At 43.1% G+C, this 22,856-nt stretch overlaps 1 protein-coding gene across 2 annotated transcripts in view; it reads right to left on the bottom strand.

The window, feature by feature from the left end:
- LOC124115824 overlaps nt 1-22,856 on the bottom strand; it is a 276,313-nt gene that overhangs the window by 11,918 nt on the left and 241,539 nt on the right. For both annotated transcript variants that reach the window (XM_048397065.1, XM_048397066.1), the window contains exons 16-35: nt 22,626-22,835; nt 22,259-22,533; nt 21,526-21,679; nt 21,005-21,226; nt 20,466-20,622; nt 19,834-20,117; nt 19,256-19,453; nt 18,115-18,253; nt 17,406-17,440; nt 16,990-17,131; nt 14,781-15,010; nt 14,043-14,207; nt 13,306-13,477; nt 11,754-12,008; nt 11,069-11,292; nt 10,519-10,624; nt 9,015-9,131; nt 7,977-8,109; nt 7,667-7,841; nt 455-731 (exon numbers count right to left, since the gene is read on the bottom strand). In XM_048397065.1, the coding sequence (XP_048253022.1) occupies nt 455-731; nt 7,667-7,841; nt 7,977-8,109; nt 9,015-9,131; nt 10,519-10,624; nt 11,069-11,292; nt 11,754-12,008; nt 13,306-13,477; nt 14,043-14,207; nt 14,781-15,010; nt 16,990-17,131; nt 17,406-17,440; nt 18,115-18,253; nt 19,256-19,453; nt 19,834-20,117; nt 20,466-20,622; nt 21,005-21,226; nt 21,526-21,679; nt 22,259-22,533; nt 22,626-22,835 (3,670 nt within the window). The remainder of the gene's footprint in view (nt 1-454; nt 732-7,666; nt 7,842-7,976; nt 8,110-9,014; nt 9,132-10,518; nt 10,625-11,068; nt 11,293-11,753; nt 12,009-13,305; nt 13,478-14,042; nt 14,208-14,780; nt 15,011-16,989; nt 17,132-17,405; nt 17,441-18,114; nt 18,254-19,255; nt 19,454-19,833; nt 20,118-20,465; nt 20,623-21,004; nt 21,227-21,525; nt 21,680-22,258; nt 22,534-22,625; nt 22,836-22,856) is intronic.

The following is a 22,856-nucleotide window of genomic DNA, read 5'->3' as shown; positions in this document are numbered from 1 at the left end:
ATTTTACCACAGTAGACCTTCATAAATATTTGTACAACAATGAAACACACACGTTTTACCGCAGTATGCCTTCATGAATATTATTACAACAATCAGATGTCGGGGTATAAACGTAGATATGTAATACCAAGGTTTTACCATCAGTCCTAAGCCCGTTACACGAGACAAGAGGATGCTTTCTGTACATTGATGGACAACGAACCTCAAAAACTAATATCAAGATTCCCAGTAAGGTAGGAGGTGTGGTAACCTAGTTGTTAAAATGTTTCCTCGTCCAGCCGAAGACCCGGGTTCGATTCCCAACATGGGTACAATGTGTGAAGCCCATTTCTGATGACCCGCCGTAAGATTGATGGAATATTTCTTGAAGCGGCGGACAAACTTACTCACACCCAGTACAGTGAGGACTGTTTTGCGTTATTAATGATATTTAAGGAACATTTTTGCTTTTTACCTGTTCTTGCTCCCACGTGTGACTGAGCGAGCGTGTCGTCACATCCCCGACACGTGCCCACCTGGAGGAGATAGTGACTGATTGAAGAGTGGGGGTCAGAAAACCCCTCCCAGTAGGAACCCATCTCCGACATCAGGGTGACAAAGTCAGCGTCCTTTGTCTGGCCTCTAACGTTGGTGCGTTGTCCATCATACACGTGGCCCCTAGATGGCGGTGTGTTGTCAGCCGTCACAGGTCGTAAAGTGATGAGACTGTGCAGGCCTACTTTGTTGTATCCCTAGTGCACGATTAAGACATTATAGTATCATATATTTCAGTTTCACACTTTTACCATTTTATACGTAGTAATAAGGTTATGCATTTTATAACGACTTCGAAAAGATGCTTGTATTGTTTCTTTAATCATCATAAACCCGTAGTACAAAAGGGGTAAAAAACCTGTACATGTCAGCACTTGAGTAATGGTGATAAGACCTTTGAGTAGGCGTAGAAACCACTGATTTGAAACACGTGCTTTTTCCGGAAGTTTGAAAAAAAAGGTAAGAAAAGATAACTCTTATTGACTTAGATAGAAAGAGAAGCGTCCGTAAAATATTGCCTCGTAGGGGGCAAGACACTCCCCTTCTGATTTCGCATGGAAATCACACACAATTGAAATGTCGCTCTAATGTCACATATCTCACAGACACAAGTGGAATTAAAACAAGCGAACAAGGTTCACAACTGGACGGTTGTAAGTCACACACTTATCGTTCTTGTACACATGAATCGCGGCTTTGCGGACAAGGTTATCTTGTCCAGGAAACACTGTTTCCACAACACCAAGAGGCCACTCATTCCTTGCACAATTGTCTTTCACAAGATCAACATCCCCTTCTTGCAGGTAAGGCTGGGAAATCTTCCATTTCGACCTGGTTTGAAGACTCTGCAAGTAGTCAAGTCTCCATCTTCGCCAAAACTCTTCTGCAAGTGTCTGGACATATATCCACTGAGACTTGCATATATTTTTTACATCTAGAGACAGATCAATATTTGGGGTGTGTTCCGTTTTTTGAGTCAATAACATTGCAGGTGATAAGATCATCGGTTGTTGAGGGTCAGTCGAGGTGGATGTGATAGGTCGAGCATTGATGATTGCCGTCACTTCAGCCATAAGGGTCGAGAGTACTTCATGGGTCAACCGTTTTGTGTTCAGGAGCATAGCATCAAGTATTCTCCGAGAAGTCCCAATCATTCGCTCCCATACACCTCCCATGTGAGATGAGTGAGGGGTGTTGAACAACCAAGCCATACCATTGTTGTACAGGAAGTCTTGCACAGGCCCATCTTCTACATTAACAGCAGTGACATTAAGGGATTCAATAGCACCAATGAAATTTGTTCCCTATCAGAACGGAATTGCTTGACTTCCCCTCTTAAGGCAATAAACCTTCTGAGACAGTTTATGAATGAGGAGCTTGTCATTTCTTCAACGAGTTCAATGTGTACTGCACGTATCATTAGGCAGGTAAACAATATCGCCCATCTTTTGCTGTTTGCACTACCACCTCTTGTACGACGAGTCACAATTTCCCATGGTCCGAAAGCGTCAACACCAACATAAGTGAATGGTGGGCATGGCACCAAGCGGTCTGGAGGCAAATCTGACATCTTTTGAGTTTCTGGTTTTCGTCTGAGCCGATTGCACGTGACACACTTGCTGATTAGAGATGACACCAGTCTTTTTGCCCCAATAATCCAGTAACCTGCCGATTTCAGAGCACCTTCCGTCAGATGTCTTCCTTGATGTCTTACCCTGTCATGGTAGTGGTGTACAAGAAGCTTTGCAACATCGTTTCCCTTGGGAATGATAATGGGATTAATCTCACAAGCTGTCAGTTTGCTGTTCTTGAGTCTTCCTCCTACCCTAAGAACGCCTTGTTCATCTAAAGCAGGTGAGAGGGACAAGATTGAGCTTTTCCTTGGAAGTGGCTTCTGGTTTTGCAGACACATGATCTCCTCAGAGTAAGCTTCCCTTTGGACTGCTTTGACAATGAAGACCTCTGCATCCTTAAATCCTTCTACATTTCTTAAGTCTTTACACTGGTGCCAACCAACACATGAACTGTTAGTTTTGGTGAAGGATCTTGCAATGTGTTTCAGATGTGAGATTGTCTTTACAAGTCTTTTCTAACTAGAAAATCTCGTAAAGCGATCAGTGCCCAGTTGTTGCGGCACAGCTGTAGAGACTTAGGTTTTAGTCGACTTGAGTTCGGCTCTAACCTCTTTATCATTGTCTGGGTCGACAAGCGAGAAAAGTTGTGAGTCACACATATCGGATGTATCACTTTGGCTCAGGACATCAGGTCCTCTTAACCAAAGGCTATCACTGTAGCACAATGATGTCACAGACCTCGTTGCTTGATCAGCTGGATTTATGTTTGATGGCACATAGTTCCACTGTGTTGGTTGTGAAGATTGGCGAATTCTGTCAATCCTGTTTGCGACATACACATGGAATCTTCGTTTCTCATTGCATATATAACCCAATACGACGCGGCTGTCTGTGAAAAAATGAATGAATGTCAAGCTGCTGGAGTAGGACATCTGCCATCTCTGCAGATAGAACAGCAGCACACAACTCTAACCGATGTATGGTATGTCCATGACGTGGGGCTACTTTGGACTTGCCCAGCAAGAAACTCAGTGTACTGGTGCCATTGACGTCGTACATCTTGAGGTAAGCAACAGCACCTATTGCTTCCTTGGAAGCATCAGAGAATATATGAATCTCTGTGGTAAGGGAAGCAGACATTGAGATTTTTGAATAAGGTCTTGGGATGACAACATTTTCAAGATTCTTGAGGGAGTCACACCAGTTCTGCCACTGAGATAAGTAAGAAGAGGGAAGGGGGTCATCCCAACCAGAGGTTGTTGACATTAGTTCCCTAAGCAACAGTTTTCCTTTGATGACAACTGGTGCTGCAAAGCCCACAGGGTCGTAGAGGCTGTTTATGGTAGACAATACCCCGCGCCTGGTGAAGGGCTTCCTCTCGGCACAGACTTGGAAGGTGAAAGTGTCTTTGTTAATATCCCAGGATAGGCCAAGGCTTCTTTGAGGCGGAGGAGTGTTCGTGTTGAAGTCCAAGTCCTTGATGTCCTTGGCGAGGTCCTCCGCATCAAACGCAGCTAGCACAGTTCGACTGTTGGAGGCTATCTTGTGTAGTCTTATGTTACCCCCATGTTGGAGCACACTCTGGGTTCTCTGAATCAGATCGATGGCTTTTTCCTCTGTGGGGACGGACAGCAGTCCGTCATCAACATAAAAGTCATTCTCCACGAACCGTTTCACATCAACGTCAGCATTTTCCACTGATCGTCTGAGACCATAGGTAGCGACTGCAGGAGAGGGTGAATTCCCAAACACATGAGCAGTCATTCTGTACTCAATCAAGTCTTGGCTTGGATCATTATTTCTGTACCAGAAGAATCTGAGGTAGTCACGATGAGATGGCTTCACCTTGAAGCAGTAAAACATTTGCTCCACATCTGCCGTCACTGCAAAGGATTCTGTTCAGAACCTGAGAAGGATTCCCAACAGATTGTTTGTGAGGTCAGGACCAGTCATTAGGACACTGTTCAGAGAGACGCCATTGTACTTCGCAGATGAATCAAATACACCCCTGATTTGTCCTGGTTTCTTGGCATTGTAAACACCAAACAAGGGCAAGTACCAACACTCTTGATCCTTTTCCAATGGAGGGGCTATTTCTGCATGTCCCTTGTCTATGACTTTTGCCATGAATGTTGTCCTATGTTCTCGCTTTGTTGGATCTTTGCGCATGCTGGAGTCCAATAGTTTTGCTCGATGAATGGCATGGAATTTGTTGCATTGCAGCCTGGCACGATCTTGTCGAAATGGTAGTGGAGCAGTCCAACAGCCATCACTATCCTTTGAGAATTCGGCATCCGTAATCCTCAGGAATTGCTTGTCTTCAATAGACAAAGTCTGCGTTTCGTCAAGTCTTGTTTTCTGAAAGACACTCTCCCCAAAGTCATTTCTCTCGTTGACTTCAAAATGATTAGGACAGGGCCCCATGATTGTTGTTCGACCATCCCTGAGCATGTGAGTCTTGTTAACTATTACCACATCCGGTTTGTGTACCTGCCCGAGACAGACTTCCCCAATTATTGCCCAGCCAAGGTGCAACTTCTGGGCATACGGTGCATCAGGCAGTCCAATGCGCTGATCAAGTACATGATGAGCTGCTAGCAGGTCACGTTCTATGAGCAACAGAATGCCTGCACCTGAATCAATAGGTGGGATGTACTCAGCAATGTCCCTTAAGTGAGGATGATGAATAGCTGTTTCTGGAGTAGGGATCTCCTCTCGCACATTTGGAATCTCATTACACTCTATCAAGGTGGGTAAATGTAATGATGAGGACCCGTCTAAGGCTTGAATGACATATCCTGATGCTCGTCGGCCAGACATTGTCACACAACCAGCACAAGATGAGAGTGTGTATTCAACTTCATCTCCATCTTCATGAAAATTATCAAAGAACTCACTTTTTGCAAGTGACCGGTTGCTCTGATCATCGATAACAGCGTATGAGAATAAGTACTGTTCTGGACATCCTTTTGGAAATACCTTGACTAGCAGAGTCTTGGCACATTACTTGCCGCCAACCAAATTATCACATATCTGTGTGCAAGCTGACATCGTTATTGGCTTCTCTTCATGATGTGACGCCGACAGAGCAGTAACGTTTCTCTCCCCTTCATGCTTCCTCAGCGAAGTCCTGCTGTCTGCAACTTTAGCGGAGGTTTCTCCCTCATTGTTACTATGCATGGCGGTAGCATGCTGAACACTCCCACAAAAGAAACACTGAATGCTACACTTGCATTCACGCACAGTGTGCTGAGTAGATTCACAACACTTGAAGCATATTCTATGCTTACCAAGAAAGTCCTTTCTCTCACTCAGAGACAGACGTCGGAACCCCTTACAATAATTAAGAGTATGTCCCTCCGATTTATCGTGGTAGGTACAGAGTCTAACTCGTTCCGTAACATTGTCTTTCTCCCCGATGTCAGTTTTCTTTGACAACAGTTTGAAGTTTGGGTTGATATTCAAGGGATGAAATTTCTTTGTGGAATTTGGCGCTGACTGTGAGTCATAAAGAAAGCTTGGATCATTTCGGATTCTAGCCTGTCTGCTTATGAATTCTGAGAACACAGAAAAGGGAGGATAAGCAACATGATACCGTTCCTTGCAGTTGACTGCTTCATTTGTCCAGTTCTCTTGAAGAGGGTAGGGAAGCCTGTTCACAATCGGAGTCACGCCCGCTGAAGAGTCATAGTATGCCAGAAGGGCTGAGTACCTCTGATTGTCCTTCACAGACTCAATTTCGGACACAATGTCTGCCAGGTCATACAGTTTATCATGATCTTTGTTGGAAAGTTTAGGGAAATGAGACAATTTTTTCTTGAGTGCAGACTCCACAAGCTCAGGACTGGCATATCTGTCCCCCAGTCATTCCCAGATCTTCTGAAGGCCACGAAGTGAATTATGAGCATTAGCAGCACGAATACTAGCGGCTTGTCTGCTGGACTCCGGGCCAAGCCACCTGACCAGCAAGTCGATTTCCTCCTGCGGAGACACATTTAGTTCGTACATAATTTGTGTAAAGCTATTCTGCCACACAGCAAAATACTCTGGCTTATCGTTGAATTTACTCAGCAGAGAGAGGAGGAGGTCTTTCCTCATCAAATATTTGGAGAGTTCTGAACACAAACCCAGTTGGTTTGTCACATGTCCCAATGCAGGGGGAGCTGTCATGTCTGGGACATAAGGTTCAGCTGCAGGGTTGAGCATACTATTTGGTGGAACAGTACCACGTTGAATTGTCGAGGCCTCTGGTGCATGTACTTGCCTTGGTTGAGTATGGGAGTCGTCACCATGGTTATGGAAGGACTTGAGGTCATGAACTGTGTTGCGATTACTCTGCCCGGCTTTGTGAGGTGTACTCGTACTTACGGGTATGTCTTGGTTCTTGGACACAGTTTCAACCTGGTCAAGTATCCTAGTTTCAAACTCATAAAAGGTTTGTTGATTTTCCACAAATTTCTGAATTTCTTCGAGCTTCGCCGATGTCTGGGAAGAACGGTCGTCTCGCCTTGATTTCTTGTCAACCTCCAAAACTCCCTGCATAGCTTGTAATTCTGCCTCAGCTTCATGTACTTCACACTGTGAAGTAAGAAGTTTCAGGTTCACTTCCAGTTCAGCTCGCTGTTTCTCCATCTTTGCTTCCTGTTCAGCGAATTTCAGTCGAATCTTGGCCGCTTCAGCCTTTGCTTTTTGTCTCATGAGAATAGAACTTCCACTTGAATGAAGGCTTTTGCTTCGCACAGAAGCTGATTCTGTCCTGTCAGTGTTTGTCAAACTAGTAATTCTAGCATTAATGTCCTTCAGTGCCATCTGCACCTTATTCAAGAGTGAATCGGCAATGTTTTGATGTGCTGCCTGTACTTGTGAACTTTCTTCAGTGCCAGTTCGTTGTAAATATGCAAAGAATTCCAAATATGTTTCCTCATACTTCCCGTATTGGCAGTCAATATTTGCACGCACACTGGTTAATTGTCCCAAATCATCATGTGTCGAGTGTGAACAGGCACTCTCTGTTTGCCTTGCTAGTTTGGAAAGTTTGTTGACATAATTTTGCACGTTTTCTTGGTATAGTTCGTAACCTAGCTCCGTTAAACGTCTAGATCCTTTACGTGATTCCATAGTGTAATACTCACGCACAATTCTTGGAAGAATAATGTATCAATGGATCGTACGTCTCGTGGTCATCGGAGCGCTGTGCCTCATATACGAGAGTGGCGATGAAGGTTTTTTACTATAACGACTTCGAAAAGATGCTTGTATTGTTTCTTTAATCATCATAAACCCGTAGTACAAAAGGGGTAAAAAACCTGTACATATCAGCACTTGAGTAATGGTGATAAGACCTTTGAGTAGGCGTAGAAACCACTGATTTGAAACACGTGCTTTTTCCGGAAGTTTGAAAAAAAAGGTAAGAAAAGATAACTCTTATTGACTTAGATAGAAAGAGAAGCGTCCGTAAAATATTGCCTCGTAGGGGGCAAGACACATTTGTTGAGAGTTAGGCTTTCATATGGCTTGAAGCTAGAAATACAGAATATATAAATTGATAAATACATTACCTTCACTGAGACAAAGTAGACATGCCCGTCTGCTAGGGGTGCCTCGCCGTCGATAACCATACACTGGTCCGTTGTAGATGTGTACTTGACCACGTCGTCATAGGCAGGTCTCGATCCCACCCCGACGTCATAGCTTACGACGCCACTCTCCGGGTCAGACAGAGCACCGTCCCAGCTTGAACAAGCACGCCACAGACGATCAATACTTTCAAACTGAAGACAATCTCACCAGCAAAGGAAACCAACAATCAGATTCACTTTATGTCAAGTTCTAACAGTATTATTGGTGGACACTAACTGTATCACTTACCACACATCTATCACAGACTTCGTTATGTATTTCCCAGAGAAATGTATTGATGCCCCTGACGTCACTGGCGGCGTGGAGTCAATCAACACCCCCGACGATATGACTGTCCTGCTCTTGTTCACAAAGTCCGTGGCTGCAACAGAAGACGCTGACGGTGATCCACAAAACAATTTTCTTTGTAACAAGGAACCTATTTATCAAAATATTATCAAATATCAAAAATGCGTAAATTGAAGGATCAGTCGCGATATGCTTTTATCTATTTTATTTATTCGTTCATTGATCCTTTATTACTGCAATGTCATTAACCAGTGATCTACGTCAGATGTCCAACGCACTGTACGAGTGATATATATTGACATATACACTGTGTTACACAATGTCCGATAGGTGTAAACTGTGTCACCATCCATCTAGACAATGTCAGATATATGTATATTCTCCCACCATCCATCTGTACAATGTCAAATATACAATGTCAGATGCATGTATATTCTGTCACCATCCATCTGTACAATGTCAAATATACAATGTCAGATACATGTATATTCTGTCACCATCCATCTGTACAATGTCAAATATACAATGTCATATACATGTATATTCTGTCACCATCCACCTGTACAATGTCAGATACATGTATATTCTGTCACCAACCATCTGTACAATGTCAAATTTACAAAGTTAGATATATATATATATTCTGTCACCATCCATCTATACAATGTCATATATACAATGTCAGATACATGTATATTCTGTCACCATCCATCTGTACTATGTCATATATACAATGTCAGATAAATGCATATTCTGTCACCATCCATCTGAACGATGTCATACATACAATGTCAGATATATGTATATTCTGTTTCCATCCATCTGTACAATGTCATACATACAGTGTCAGATATATGTTTATTCTGTCACCATATAATGTCAGATACATGTATATTGTGTCACAACACCACCCGTCTATGCAATACCAGATAATAGGAACACAAATTGTGTAAGGATTGTGTCGTCATTGACTTGTACCTGTCACCGACGCATAGATGGTGTGCCTGTCGTGTAGCCGGAGGCCGTGCAGGATGGCGTGGTTCACCAAACCCTCTCTCCGTCTTGCAACCACGTCCTCCCCTCCTGGATCAGAACCTACGAAAGAGGAGTCGGAGTTACTTCACAGTTAACCGGTCACCCTGGTACAGGAAGCCATCAAGTCTGACACGTGGCTAGAGACTGGTGCTGTGAAGCCATTAAGCTTACACGTGGCTAGAGCCTGGTGCTGTGAAGCCATTAAGCTTACACGTGGCTAGAGCCTGGTGCTGTGAAGCCATCAAGCCGACACGTGGCTAGAGCCTGGTGCTGTGAAGCCATCAAGCTTAAACGTGGCTAGAGCCTGGTGCTGTGAAGCCATCAAGCGTACACGTGGCTAGAGCCTGGTACTGTGAAGCCATCAAGTCTGACACGTGGCTAGAGCCTGGTACTGTGAAGCCATCAAGCCAACACGTGGCTAGAGCCTGGTGCTGTGAAGCCATCAAGCTTACACGTGGCTAGAGCCTGGTGCTGTGAAGCCATCAAGCTTACACGTGGCTACAGCCTGGTGCTGTGAAGCCATCAAGCATACACGTGGCTAGAGCCTGGTGCTGTGAAGCCATCAAGCTTACACGTGGCTAGAGCCTGGTGCTGTGAAGCCATCAAGCGTACATGTGGCTAGAGCCTGGTGATGTGAAGCCATCAAGCTTACACGTGGCTTGAGCCTGGTGTTGTGAAGCCATCAAGCTTACACGTGGCTAGAGCCTGGTGCTGTGAAGCCATCAAGCTTACACGTGGCTAGAGCCTGGTACTGTGAAGCCATCAAGCGTACACGTGGCTAGAGTCTGGTGCTGTGAAGCGACTCGGTTCTGTGATAACGAATTGTGGTAAAATATAAGACTGTAAATATTGATAATTATCTATGACTGACATAAATCACTTCAGCAATCAGATCTGGCAGAATGTACAATGTCTCTTATTGCATAACATATTGGTGTGAAAGTCAATACTTGAAGCTGGTACACGAAAGTAATGATTCCTTTCATAAGCTGGATCAAGTTATTGTCCCATACAAAGGTTAAAAGCAATCTGCCGCCTGCCGTACCGTTTTTGCGTTCAGTAATCTGTTCTGTCGATGTTGTGTGTAGCCTGTAGATACCAGTAATGTGTAATCTTGTATGTTCTAGATGACCTTCATAAGATTTATTTAAGTAAACTAGAAGGGGTTTCCCCTGTTGACAACTGACATAATATCCACACTTCAAAATTCTTGCTTCGCCAAAACCACTGTCAAAGTCACAATAAGAGGACAAGATATTATGTTTGTTTGTTGGTCCACTCTGCAATAAATCAGCTGTATGACGGCCGCACAATGACACGCAGGCACCCAAGTCACCTAACCTGACCATTCGATCGCCCCTAGCTCGCCCCTCACGACCAGCAAAGGCTTCTTGGCGCATATTCTTAACCGGAATCACTGCATGGTGAACATTTTATAGAGACTTACCCAGAGCAACTTCATAATATGCTATCCCACTGGGGTGTGGAGAAGACCCTTCCTCTTCTACATCAGTGAAGCCGTCCCAGTAGACCACCATCTCGCTTGTGCTAGTCTAAACAAACATACCTGTAGTTCACAATCTCACTCAACAAAAAACAGCAATGGTCCTATGGGTGAGAATGGTAATGCCACAAAAAGCAATACTAAAGCAACATAACGGTAGGGGACACCAGAAATGGTAAGGTGTCTTCGGAAAACTACCATTGAACAAACGCTTAACAGCACTCTAGGGAAATGACATATGTACCACGAGTGAGAAGGTTTCAGTGCTCAAGAACATCATTTCACACATACATATATTGCCTCGCTTTACATAAACTACATGAGACTTGTGCCAATCTCAACTGATGCCAAGGTACATAATGTGTGGAAGTCAATTTCAGTAAATGAGTAGATATTAAATGTATCAAAGAGACATTAAATTCTTTTGTTGAGCACAGCGGATCAGGATGTTATCAGGAGTAAACCAGTGACGAGACTGAGCTGACTATTGCACCTGGAAGGTGGGACTGGTGAGTCCGCCCAGAAAAACCCTTCCTCCGCTCGGTGGTGTCACGTCCACCGTGACCCCGTCACTACACGAGTTGACCTCTGGTAAATCCTCTGTCCACTTCTCGTTCTCCACGGTTCTGGCATCAGCATGAACACACACATAAAACCTCCTCCCGTGGACTAGCCGCCGTTCTGTCTCGACAAAGGCCACGTTTACAAATTCCTTGTCTGAAACACCAGTCACTAATCATGTAATATTCCATTTGGCGTAAAATGCAGAAATGGGATGAAAATTAATTGAATGAAAACTGAAAAATAGTGATAACACCAGGTGTTCGAAAAAAGGGCAAGCATGCTTTGTCCTACCCGTAGCACCCACCACTCACAAAATTGGCATAAAAATGTAAGTGTCTATTTTTTGTAATAGTTCTATTTTCGAGACAAATAATACTCTTCATCTCTTATCCGATACAAATTCTTCTGCATATGGAGCGGCATATGTTGTTTTGGGCATTTCTGATTCATTAAGCACCCTGTCTTCATCTTTAAATATATCGACTTTTGTAAAAGTAGTGGTGTGCAAAGTAGTATGCATTTCACTTTCTCGGAAATGTTATGTATACAGCGTTCGTTTTGAGGGTTGTGGTGGCCTTGATGAATGAACATGGTAATTCTCGTCAATCCACTACCTGTGTGCCCGCACTTGATGACATCAGGCATGCTACAGGGGTCAGTGAAGGTCATCAGACTCTCTTTCTTGTAGTGTGAGGAGGGGTCCACCTGGTCACCTGACACCACTGCCCACGTGTAGTTCCTGTGACGGAGTGTCGGCCACACAGCAGACAGGGTGTTCCTGTAAGGGGTGTAGTCAGCATCAGCGAGCTTCCACCTGTCATTCTTTTCCAGGGTGATGGGATACCCGACATCAGCAACTTGTCTGGCGCCTGGCAGCAGGATGGTAACTTACATGACACTCGTTGAGTGGAGGGATATTTGGGAAATAGCACAATATGGTTCAGATGAAGAAGTTAATAATTACATATGACATATCTGTGATATGTAACACAGGAAATATGTAAAAAACTTTTGCGCCCAACTGGCTGAGGTCCTTGCCCCCTCTACACGCAGCCCAGACAGCGAATGGGACTTCTCCCAGGCCGTGCTGCCTAGCTGAACCCACCCAGAACTCTTCTGAGACTCCCCAACACTGCAGCCTTCTGCATTACCCAGATTGTCAGAAGGGCTGTATTCTTGGCAGCAAACCTGGGTACTCTCCTAATGTCAGTCAACAGATTGGGAGGCACCGAGAACAATGGAATCGGACAACTTGATATTTGGAATGCAAGCATGACATTTCGAAACGAGGTCCGCATATTTGCCATGTTTGTCCTGAATCTTGTCACATTAGTGTCGAAAGGGACAGAACATTCAATGATATAAATGATTTCATTCGATTTATAAAAAATGACAACATTAAGGTATGTTGGCCTGGATGGATGTGAGACTGTATACAGGCCTTTTCCAAAGACTTTTATATCTACCATTTTTCATGGCGCTATCTACATATTCTGGGTCCATATACATGGCCCTTTGTGTCAAAAACATATGAATGCCGAAGACGATAATAAAAGGATCGAGCCACTCCATCATGTTGCTTTAGAAACTGTGTTTGTGCCAAAGCTGGGCATCCACAGACAATGTGTTGGACAGTCTCATTTAATTCACTGTATTATCTGCATTTCATATTTTCATTGTGATGCACTTTCGAATGGGACGTGACTGGTCCTGAGCAGCAAACAGAAAGCCTCTCAGTTTCACTTTTCAGGACAGCCGACTTCATCTATGCGAAGGGTTTACTGCTCTTCTCAACATACTGCACATAAACTCGACGCAGTGGTCGTTTAGAAAGCCTCTCCCTGAAAACTTGAGTCTGTGGCGTTTTGATATGGCACTTGGCTTGGTGGACACTCGTATCAGTACCGTCCAACAGTACAGAACCATCAACAAAATCAACATTGATATTGAGGAAATTGTAGAATATTTTCGTTTGACATGCTTCACAAAAGGACCAGCGGACAAACAAATGTGTGCAAAATTGCACAAAACAGTTCTATCACGATGAGCCTCTGCGTAAATCGAAATTATCCACACGCCGCATGTTCATAGCCATGACCTTTGGAAATATCCCAAACATATCCCTTGGAAATTCTGGTAGTGTCTTTAAATCAGACTAAATCTTACCAACAACATCGATGACGATGGCAGGCACTACAACCGCAGGGTCGTATTCAGCACAGTCTCTCACGTCGGCGGATACGGTGGTGGAGAGCCCCACTTTGTTGTAGCCTCGAACAGCAAGACGACGGCACTTACTGAAGTCCAGGCGTTGGGGCAGCAGTACATGGAATGTCATCTGGAACAACCGATGTGTTGGGAGTAACAGTGTTGTGATTTATCCGTAGTTGTCATCCATATTAGATACAATGCTACCTCGTGGTTCCCCGGTTAGAGTAGATATCTGACGTCAACGTTAGAGAGTAATCACTCTCGAATATCCGACGAAACGGATTCCATTGGGATTAGAGACAAAATAGCGATGAAAATGGAATACTGTCTCGTTTGTTACAGACAGCAGTCGCGGGGCAGGAATACAGTTGTGCGGCGTCAGGCAATAATTACTTGTTGTGCCAAGTGTGTGAATGGCGGAAGTAAACAGTTTCCTTGACTGAGCATCAAGGGCGAAATAGCTGTGAAAGTTATAATGGATCGGGCCAATATTGTCACTCTTGGGCCAATATGACTGACCTTGGACCTGTAACAAAGCCAATATGAAAACAACATGTCGTAATGAGCAGTTAATGAGATCGGTGGGACGTTCCTTACGATATCAACCACTGGTTTTTACAGGCCGCATTGATAAAGCTTGACTTTTGCTGACTGCCGCTTTCAACAACATTCACTTTCCTCATCCAACATACCACATCCCCGCTGGTTGTGCTGTCTGACACTGGCTGCCACGTTGTCAGAAGCCGGCTGTCATGGTCACTGTCTGTTAAGCTCCATTCATATCTGTCTACAACGCCATACGCTTCAGTCTTCACTGGCATGTCCGGGTCAGCAAACCTTGCCATGGTCACCTCAAGCTGGAACAGTGGACGCAGGAAGGTGTGGGACACGCCAGTATAGAGACTCACAGTAAAATAATCCCTGTGCCACTAAACCGTGGAAGCCTAAGCGGTTCATATGCACAGTAAAGTATAATTTTTATTTGTTAGCAAGTGTGCCAAACAGTATCTTTGAGTATTTTAGAAGCTATAGCATTAATGAAGATAGAACTGGTGAAAAGTTGAAAGTTGGTCAGCTCTCTGTTCGTGAATATCATTCTGTACACAAATCATATCATGGATTTCGCTCATAGGACCCGACACATTTTTTAACATGATAATTAGATTGTTGTCACATAGAATGAGTTGGAAGTGTATCTTCGATGTGACCGTGACCTTTGAAGGATCGACCAAAGCCATGATGTAAGTACAAGATTTCAGCTGCCCTCCGCCCCTACCTGTAAATGACATACTTTTTAGTTACTTGTAAACACAAACTTTTCAGGGTATGCCCTTTGACAAATGATAAAACCAATGCATGCATTTGTTTAGATATGCTTGATGGCGTCGGAGAATACTAGTAGAGACATCCATCAGATATGCCCTCATCACCTTGGAGCCTGTGTCGGTGTTCGTGTAGTTCACGCTGATGTTGCCGCTTACAGGTGGATGGTGTAGCACTGTTACTCCGTCACTGTACACGGCGTCAGTGCAGACGTTCACAGCACACAGCTTCACAGCCGCCCTGAACGTGTAGCCCGACTTCAGATCAAGTCCCGTGGACAGTACGTGGTCCCGGTGTCCAGTGTACTCATAGTCCCTTTCTGTGTGCCAGAGGTCATCTGAACATAGAAGACAAGGTATGCATATGACTATTACGTAGATATTCATTCGATATGAAAGATCAAACTTTAGGCGTGGGTTTGGGTTTGACATTGACGAGCATGACACAACGAGCATGACAACATAATAAGCATGACAACATGCCAACACAAACTGCATGAATTAACAACGAGCAAACAAGCAGCAAGAACTAGATTTGCATTTCAGGTTAATTACCGGTAAAGAACATGTCATAGATTGGCATGCTTAGTTTTGCTTTATTCTTTATTCATTTCGCAATGTAAGCCATCGAACAATTGTATATTTAAGTAGTCAGGTCCACATTGGACATTAAAGAGCTTCTAACTTTCATTGCATACATATAATGAAAGTTTTTCACGGTTTCAGTATGGCATGATGAAAACGATATGTTAAACTTATTTGACGCAATATTTTCCGGGTATATATTTGTCTTAGATTATTATATGTTTTACAAATTAATAGAAAATGGTATTAGTTTTCAATTAGACCAATGATACAGAGGTTGCAAAATCTTTGGTCTCTTGGGACACCGAGATATCTACCCACTTAAATAGGGAGTGTATGAGAACTGCAACGATAGCGGGAAAACGCAGTACGACATTTATCTATATTGATATTTAGAAGATATGGTTTAACACAGAAATTTTATTTAATTTAGGTGATGGTACACAATCTGATTTGCTTTCCTTAAAATAGTCGAAATCAAATTAAAATAGAGTATTGCACCTTGGATACCCAATTAATCTTGCCATTTACAGCTTTGTTACAGGTTATAGCTCTTTCTTGGGTAACGACTATTAAGCATCCATATAACCTTACACCAATAAGTAATACAACGCTTACATGCTGATATGTACGGAGGATATCTACCGCACTCACCTCTTAAGACATGACCGGGTGTCGAAGATTTAACGTCTGAGAAGAGTTTGCACGCTAATATATGGATCTGTTCAATTTCTTTATAGTTACTTAAACCACAAATGTCAGCTCTATATAACAATATTGGTGCTACTTTCAATATCTTGTAAAATACTTTATAATTAAAGGGTTGTACTTTCCTGAGGGATTTTAAAATACAAAATATTATTTGTCTGGCCTGAAGTGCAGCATTGCATACGTTGGTAGACCAATTTGAAGTTTCTCAGAATGATACACCCAAATAGTTATAAGAAGAAACCCATTCGTATCTAACATCGCCATAATACCATTTATCATGTTAAGATAAAAATCACCCCTTACTGAAAACCACTTCACTGCTATAGTTCTATCAAAGTTAACCGTTAATGAATATGTATGGCAATAATCTCTAAGAACATCCATGCGCTTCTGTAGGCCAAATCCAGTATCAGCAATTAAAGTTACATCCCCCGCAAACAATAATAAAGACAGCTGAAGAAACTCTAGGGGAAACTGGATGCCTGGTTCAAATGTAGACTCAATTTATAGAGCTAAGTCATTTATGAACATATTAAACAATAATGGGCTTAGTATACATCATTGACAGACTCCAACATTACAGGGGCTAAAGTCGTTTTTTTATATTTGAGATAACATATCAATAGGTGGAATAGAGATAGTTTATACATCTTTGGCGAGAGTCCGTGTACGTTAAATATGCGCCACAATTTAGATTTGCGTGCACTGTCGTCTACGTGGTGTCATGGCGGAAGTATATAACACATGCACAGAACTTCATATTATGTAAAATATAACCATAGTGAGGACGACTGTCACCCGACATTACATGTTTGATACTTCATGAAGGCTTATTGTTATCTATCAGTACCTGATAAAGCGATAAGAATCAGTGACATTGTTTAGCCAATCAAGAGACAGAAGTCGGTTATGGAAATTAATTGTTTGGTTAGCTAATCAAATGCCACGAATTCACTGGCAATTCATTTAAGTGCATGTACGGGTCAGTACGGCTACAGTGTGAGGGTGTCTCTATCATTACCTGATAAAGCGAACCTCCTTTCCAGCTTCCACTTGACATCCGGGTACTGATGGGTAGGTTGTTGTGTGATGTTCCAGTGGGCGGCGAACATGGAGGTTGATAGCTGATACTCCTGGTCCTCGTGACAACCATACACGGCAGACTGAAACATGAAACAAGAGGATATACCAACATATACCTGGTGCTCTTGACATCCATACACCAAGGACTGAAACATGAAACCAGAGTATATACTGACATATACCTGGTCCTCGTGACAGCCATACACGGCAGACTGAAACATCAAACAAGAGGATATACTAACATATACCTGGTCCTCGTGACATGGCAGACTGAAACATGAAACAAGAGGATATATTATTAAATTATTATGTAACATTATCAATCAATTATTGCACAGTCAATGATTGACTCACCATGTTATGATGTGTAGGATTCCAATCCTGCGTTCCTGCAATATTTCAAAAGAGAAAGCAGGTGATCACAAAGTAGGCAGCAGGTCATTTCTCAACAAGACAAATATGGCAGCATGGCAGCAACTGAAGCGATTGTAAAATATCAAGCTGTTTTGTGGCCAGATTTCAGCAGTCTGCAACGGCCAGAATATTTCAGAGTTATCCACGTGTGCATCATTGAACTCTGGGACATACTACATCATTCGAGAAATGAGGTGAGGTGGCAGTGTCTAGAAGGCTGGCCGTACTTATATAAGAAGGACGTGAGGGCGATTCGAGGCCTTCTCTGAACTGACTAGCTTCTTATCTACTTGTTCAGTGCGGTAAACACCGACTTTCTACGAGCTTCCGACACTATTCCGGAATCAAGAGACAGAGCACGTGCTTCGTTCAAGATATTCGGCTGTGACAAATTCTGAACTTCGTGAGTGTATATTTGTTATGAAGACCTGTTCCGTAATGATGCTGCCACTTATTTAATCCATTATGTTGTCATTTGTGATTTTAAGCCTAAAACTGTGTGTCTCAATATATGTTTTTTTTCTGTTATTCGTTTATCTTGTGTGGTTATTGACTGACTTTACAATTGTATTCTGTACGCATTTCAGTTTGCAAATCACTCTGTAACAAGATAGTTAAACGTTCATCTTGAACTTCTCTTAGACAATACCTTGAATGGAATCACATCCGCGCCCATCATTTATCGTCATATCAGAGATGTCAGCATTGTTGATGATAATGTAAACCCCATCAGAAGACTGGGTCACCTCGCCACCAGCCGTCTTGGCCACAACAGTTGTGTAATATTTCTGCAAGAAGACATTCAGACAATGTAGTAGTTATGCATATGTTGAAATTATGTCATTGTTGCTATTATCATGATTAGCATAAGTATAACGTTAACTAATGGTTTATTGATACAATGAATGCATCAATGAACTATCAATAGGATGCATCAACTCATCATAAAACATGTGTACACTGTACAGTACATTGGACGCTCATTGCATTGTGCTTGGACAGTGATCAGTCGTCAGGAAGTTACTATATCTAGATGCTGGTGTGGTGTGTAAACCATCGGTTCGGTATACCGCGGACGGTGTTAGTGTGACGGCACTGTGTGTAACTTTCCAGTGGCTGGGTGGGTGGTATATAAGCGTATTTACGTTCTCACATATTTGATCACATCGGAACCAGCTTTCATGTGATGATCGCTCATCATCTCTGCCTAGCCCATCTCGGAAGCTTGACCACTGTCGTCGCTGGGTGAATATATAGTATTATCACCGACTTTTGCTATCACCGCTGTATTTTTGTATTTGATACTGACCACTGCCATCATATTATATATTGCCATTGAATATTGTACTACCATTTTATTGTGTACTGCCATTGTAATTGCTGCACAGTAATTTGTAAGGATTTGTAAAACTAGTTATTTTTTGTATTAAATCTTTTGATACCTCTTTTGTTAGTTGTTTGTTGTTTTCACACTAGATTGTTTTTGTTACCGATTTCTGGCTGAACATCTTGTTTCAATTTGGAAATTGACACGTAACAATATGTCTGAGTGTTGTATGCAGCAGAAAAAGCAGACAGTTGCTTCGCTCTTCAACCACTGAATGTACTGGTCAACCATGGATTTTATTGAAGGAACATGTGACTGTAATATTAATAACTTTGGATTGATATATGTAAGTTGTTCCGTTATCTGTCTATACTGCTTTTACAGACAAAATTCATTATTTAAACATATGAGTAAGTAAAATTCTCAACTACACTGCAGGTCTATGTACTAATGCAAATGTCACCTGTGACGTGTTCAGCAGGAGATTCGTGAACTGATGCTGTAGCAAGTGCCCTGTGTCTTCATAGCCTCTCACGTCAACTACCCCGGGCCTGGTGCCAATCCCCGCCCTGTAGGTCACGTTCAACATGTCGTCATCAAACCCATACCACCTCCCCTTCAGCCCTCGGGTAGACAGTTGGAAGTCGGAATCCCTCAGTTCCTGCAATGTTTGAGGACACTGTCACAGCCATGGTGCAAATTAATGAGGAGTTGGGTAGCCTAATGGTGAAAGCATTCGCTCGTCACTTCGAAGGTCCGGGTACGATTCCCCATATGAATACAATGGTGTTCCCTGTCGTAATATTGAAGGAATATTGCTAAAGGCGAAGAACTCACCAAAGAAAAGCAGCAAAATGCTTTCCACGGCCACAAGAAATCTGCTACAAGCAGAGTCGATTGTGTGATTCCGACTCACAAATGCAAATTAAATTTCTTATGCTCAATGAATGAGTTCATCATTTACAGTGAGATGGTGATCAATCGTTTAACGCACTTATTCTGCTTTGACATACTATCTGTAAAGAAATTACGTTTCCTGACCGTTATCTGAAATAATTCTTCTTCACTTTCGGGGCAAACATCCATGACGACACCAGGTGAGGGCAGCGTGACGCCATGGACGTAAGGTTCTGCTACCGCCACCGTGGACAGCCCGACTGTGTTGGTGACCTTGACTGACACATAGTAGGCGTGGCTGTGATGGAGGTCCCAGTGGAGGTCCCGGAGAGCTACTGCTGTACACGTGGGCGGAGACGTCACTGTGCACCCTGCTCCTGGCTGCAGGGCAATGAAGGGCAGGATCTCAGTCCCATACGGCGAGGTACCTGTACACAGAAGAGTAGGTCAAATGTATAAGTGGGACTTCCAGGTAAGAATTTACTTCTAGTATACCTAAGCTGGTAGTAAGAGGCGAATGAATAGGGTAGTCAGGCTCTGTGACTTAGTTGATTACGAGTCATCGTACCCCGAAGGCATAATACCAGTCACTGTAAATTCTGGTTCAAACGTATAACTTGGTTGGTGATGAGTGTGACGTTAAACAACAAAGTAACAAACAAAGATAAGATACACAAACATGACCCTCAGGGGTCAGATACGTAATAAATATATTTAAGACTATTCGAAGCATTTATGAGATTAATTAAAATGAAGACAAGACCGCCACTTCTTACCGACTGCAGCTTCATACTTGAGGTGAGCAGCATCAGGGTCCGTGACATGTGAGTTGATCCACGTCACTAGGAGATGACTCAGACTGGACGTCAGGGCAGCAGTGACTCCACCGTTAAAGACAGGCTTCTGGGTGTGCACGAGGAGACGCCCCAGGACCTGAAGAAACAAGGAGTAAACATGGCGGCGACATGAGGGGCGTTGTTCATGGAGGTTGAGGAAAACGGGCCATGTAGTTCAATAGTTTATGTATCATCACATGTTCTCAAACAGATGGAGGGCCAGATAACTTAGAGTCTCAGAATATAAATATTCACAGAGGAATACCATGGTATTTCCGATTCATAAAAGGTTGTTTTTCAAAATTGTCAGGATCCGGAGTCTGGCTGATTGATTATCACAGAACCATGATGGTATGGGCAGTTTTTCATGCTATCAGTCACCGGATTTCCTCGTCTAGACTCGATACTGACTGCTATTGAATGATACAGTTCACTCATCCACGAAGAATCAGGAGGTAACATTGTTAGTATCAGTTTACTTGAATGGATGTAAGCCCAGCTTTGTTGATGGCCTTGATGGCTATGTAGAACTCTTGCCCCTCACTGAGACGAGGGTGGTAGCCTTGATACTGGGGATGATGATGAGTGGACGTGTACGGCAGGATGTCTGGAGCTGCTTCACCAGAAGGATCTGACATCAGCCCCACCTCGTAGTCATGGATACCGCTCTCCGCGTCAGTTCCGGTCCAGTTTACAAACAGCTGGCAAGAGCAATATATCATTAACAGAAGCCGCACGAATAATCTTGATCTTTTTATACATGAGTCTTAATCTACCAAGTTATGATGATCTTTAAACTGCATTTTAAAAAAATTGTCGATTTATTAAGAGTGTACATGCTCACTACTATCAAAGGTGGGAATAGGGTGTGGAAGTGGTGAAAAACTGAAAACCTTTGTCCCACGAGACTCACAACATACACAATGAAACACTTCAGCAATTATCACCAAGTTTAGACATCATCGTCTGTTATGTAAGCTTCTGTAAATAATTCTCATACGTGGTGCTGTGTAGAAATGTATATCTGGTGGAAACTTGACAACGCTTCAGACTGTATGCAAAATGTTGCATTTCGTGCCAACATCGTTCCATTCCTCATCACGTGAATGGGGAACTTCTCTAACTCTGCTGCATTGATTGCTGTTCCTTTGGATCTGAAAGATTCGTCCGAGTACACCATGAACACGGAGTGGGACCTCCAGCTTAAAGGGCTTAAGGGTAAAAATACACCATAAAAGTTGCATTTAAAAATTGGTGACATAGGAATATTTATAGATAAATCCATTACAGTCGGTGGCGAGATCACTCATGAGATCCATTTTCTCATACTCAATAGACACAGCCATACGTCAAACATCCAGCTGAATTTGTATTCACAATACAAATTTGAAGATCAATAAGGCGAACTCGGATAAGTGACATTAATAATGCCTGCGGCATGACAAGGACAGCACATTGTCCACACAGTTAGCGCATTATACTGCATGGAAAGATGGCAGTTGATTGTGAAACATGAGATCAAACTAAAAACATGATGGGACCCGTTATATAATACCAGAGGGATATCCATTATGTCAATGCGCTCTCCGTGACGTTTGTGCACCAAGGCATATAGGAACCTTCGTAAACAAAGACGTCAAACATTATCTTTAAAGTTATTTTTCATAATGTAGAGGCAACAAGAATTGTATTGTTATAATTTAAACACATCTTAATATCCTGATGGTTCGTACCTGCAATGGGTATCTGGTTCAGTAATTCTGCTTCTCCTGCGGCGATTGTCTATGAACCAGACCGTTCCTGATGAGGTGGTGACCAGACCCGGGGCAATGCTAGACGCGGCTACAGCAATCTGTCCCACTGCTGGTGGTGTGTCATCAAGGGTCACTCCGTCAGAACACACAGGGTCAGATGCCTCCAGGGCCCGGTTGTAGGCCACCACTGTCACGTGATACGTCCCTGGGGAAGGTGCCGACCATGCTGCATGTGTCGAGTAGGTTTCCGTCACCTGTAATGGTAATGTTTTGAGACACACGTAAGTTATATGCACACTGCACGAAAAGTGGATAAACCCTCACTCGAAGGAAGTCACACACGTACATTTAATATACTCGTAACCAAACCGAAATGCTCCTTTTGTAGACACTTGTCAGAGAACTGATACTGGTAGAACTTGACCCCACTCTCCCGGTCAAAGAAGCCGTCCCAGTGGGCGTGGAGCTGCAGACTGTCCTGGTAGTCCACTTCCGGGTGCCCAGACTGACCATCGTGGACAACTCCAGGGTGCGGTGCACTCGCGTCTACTGTCACCTAGAGGGACAGAGGCATTAT

This window comes from Haliotis rufescens, unplaced genomic scaffold, assembly GCF_023055435.1.
Source record: "Haliotis rufescens isolate VD_foot unplaced genomic scaffold, xgHalRufe1.0.p SCAF_16, whole genome shotgun sequence".
Lineage (NCBI taxonomy): Eukaryota > Metazoa > Mollusca > Gastropoda > Lepetellida > Haliotidae > Haliotis > Haliotis rufescens.
Note: the sequence above shows the minus strand (reverse complement) of the source record. Positions and strands in the feature narration are given on the sequence as shown.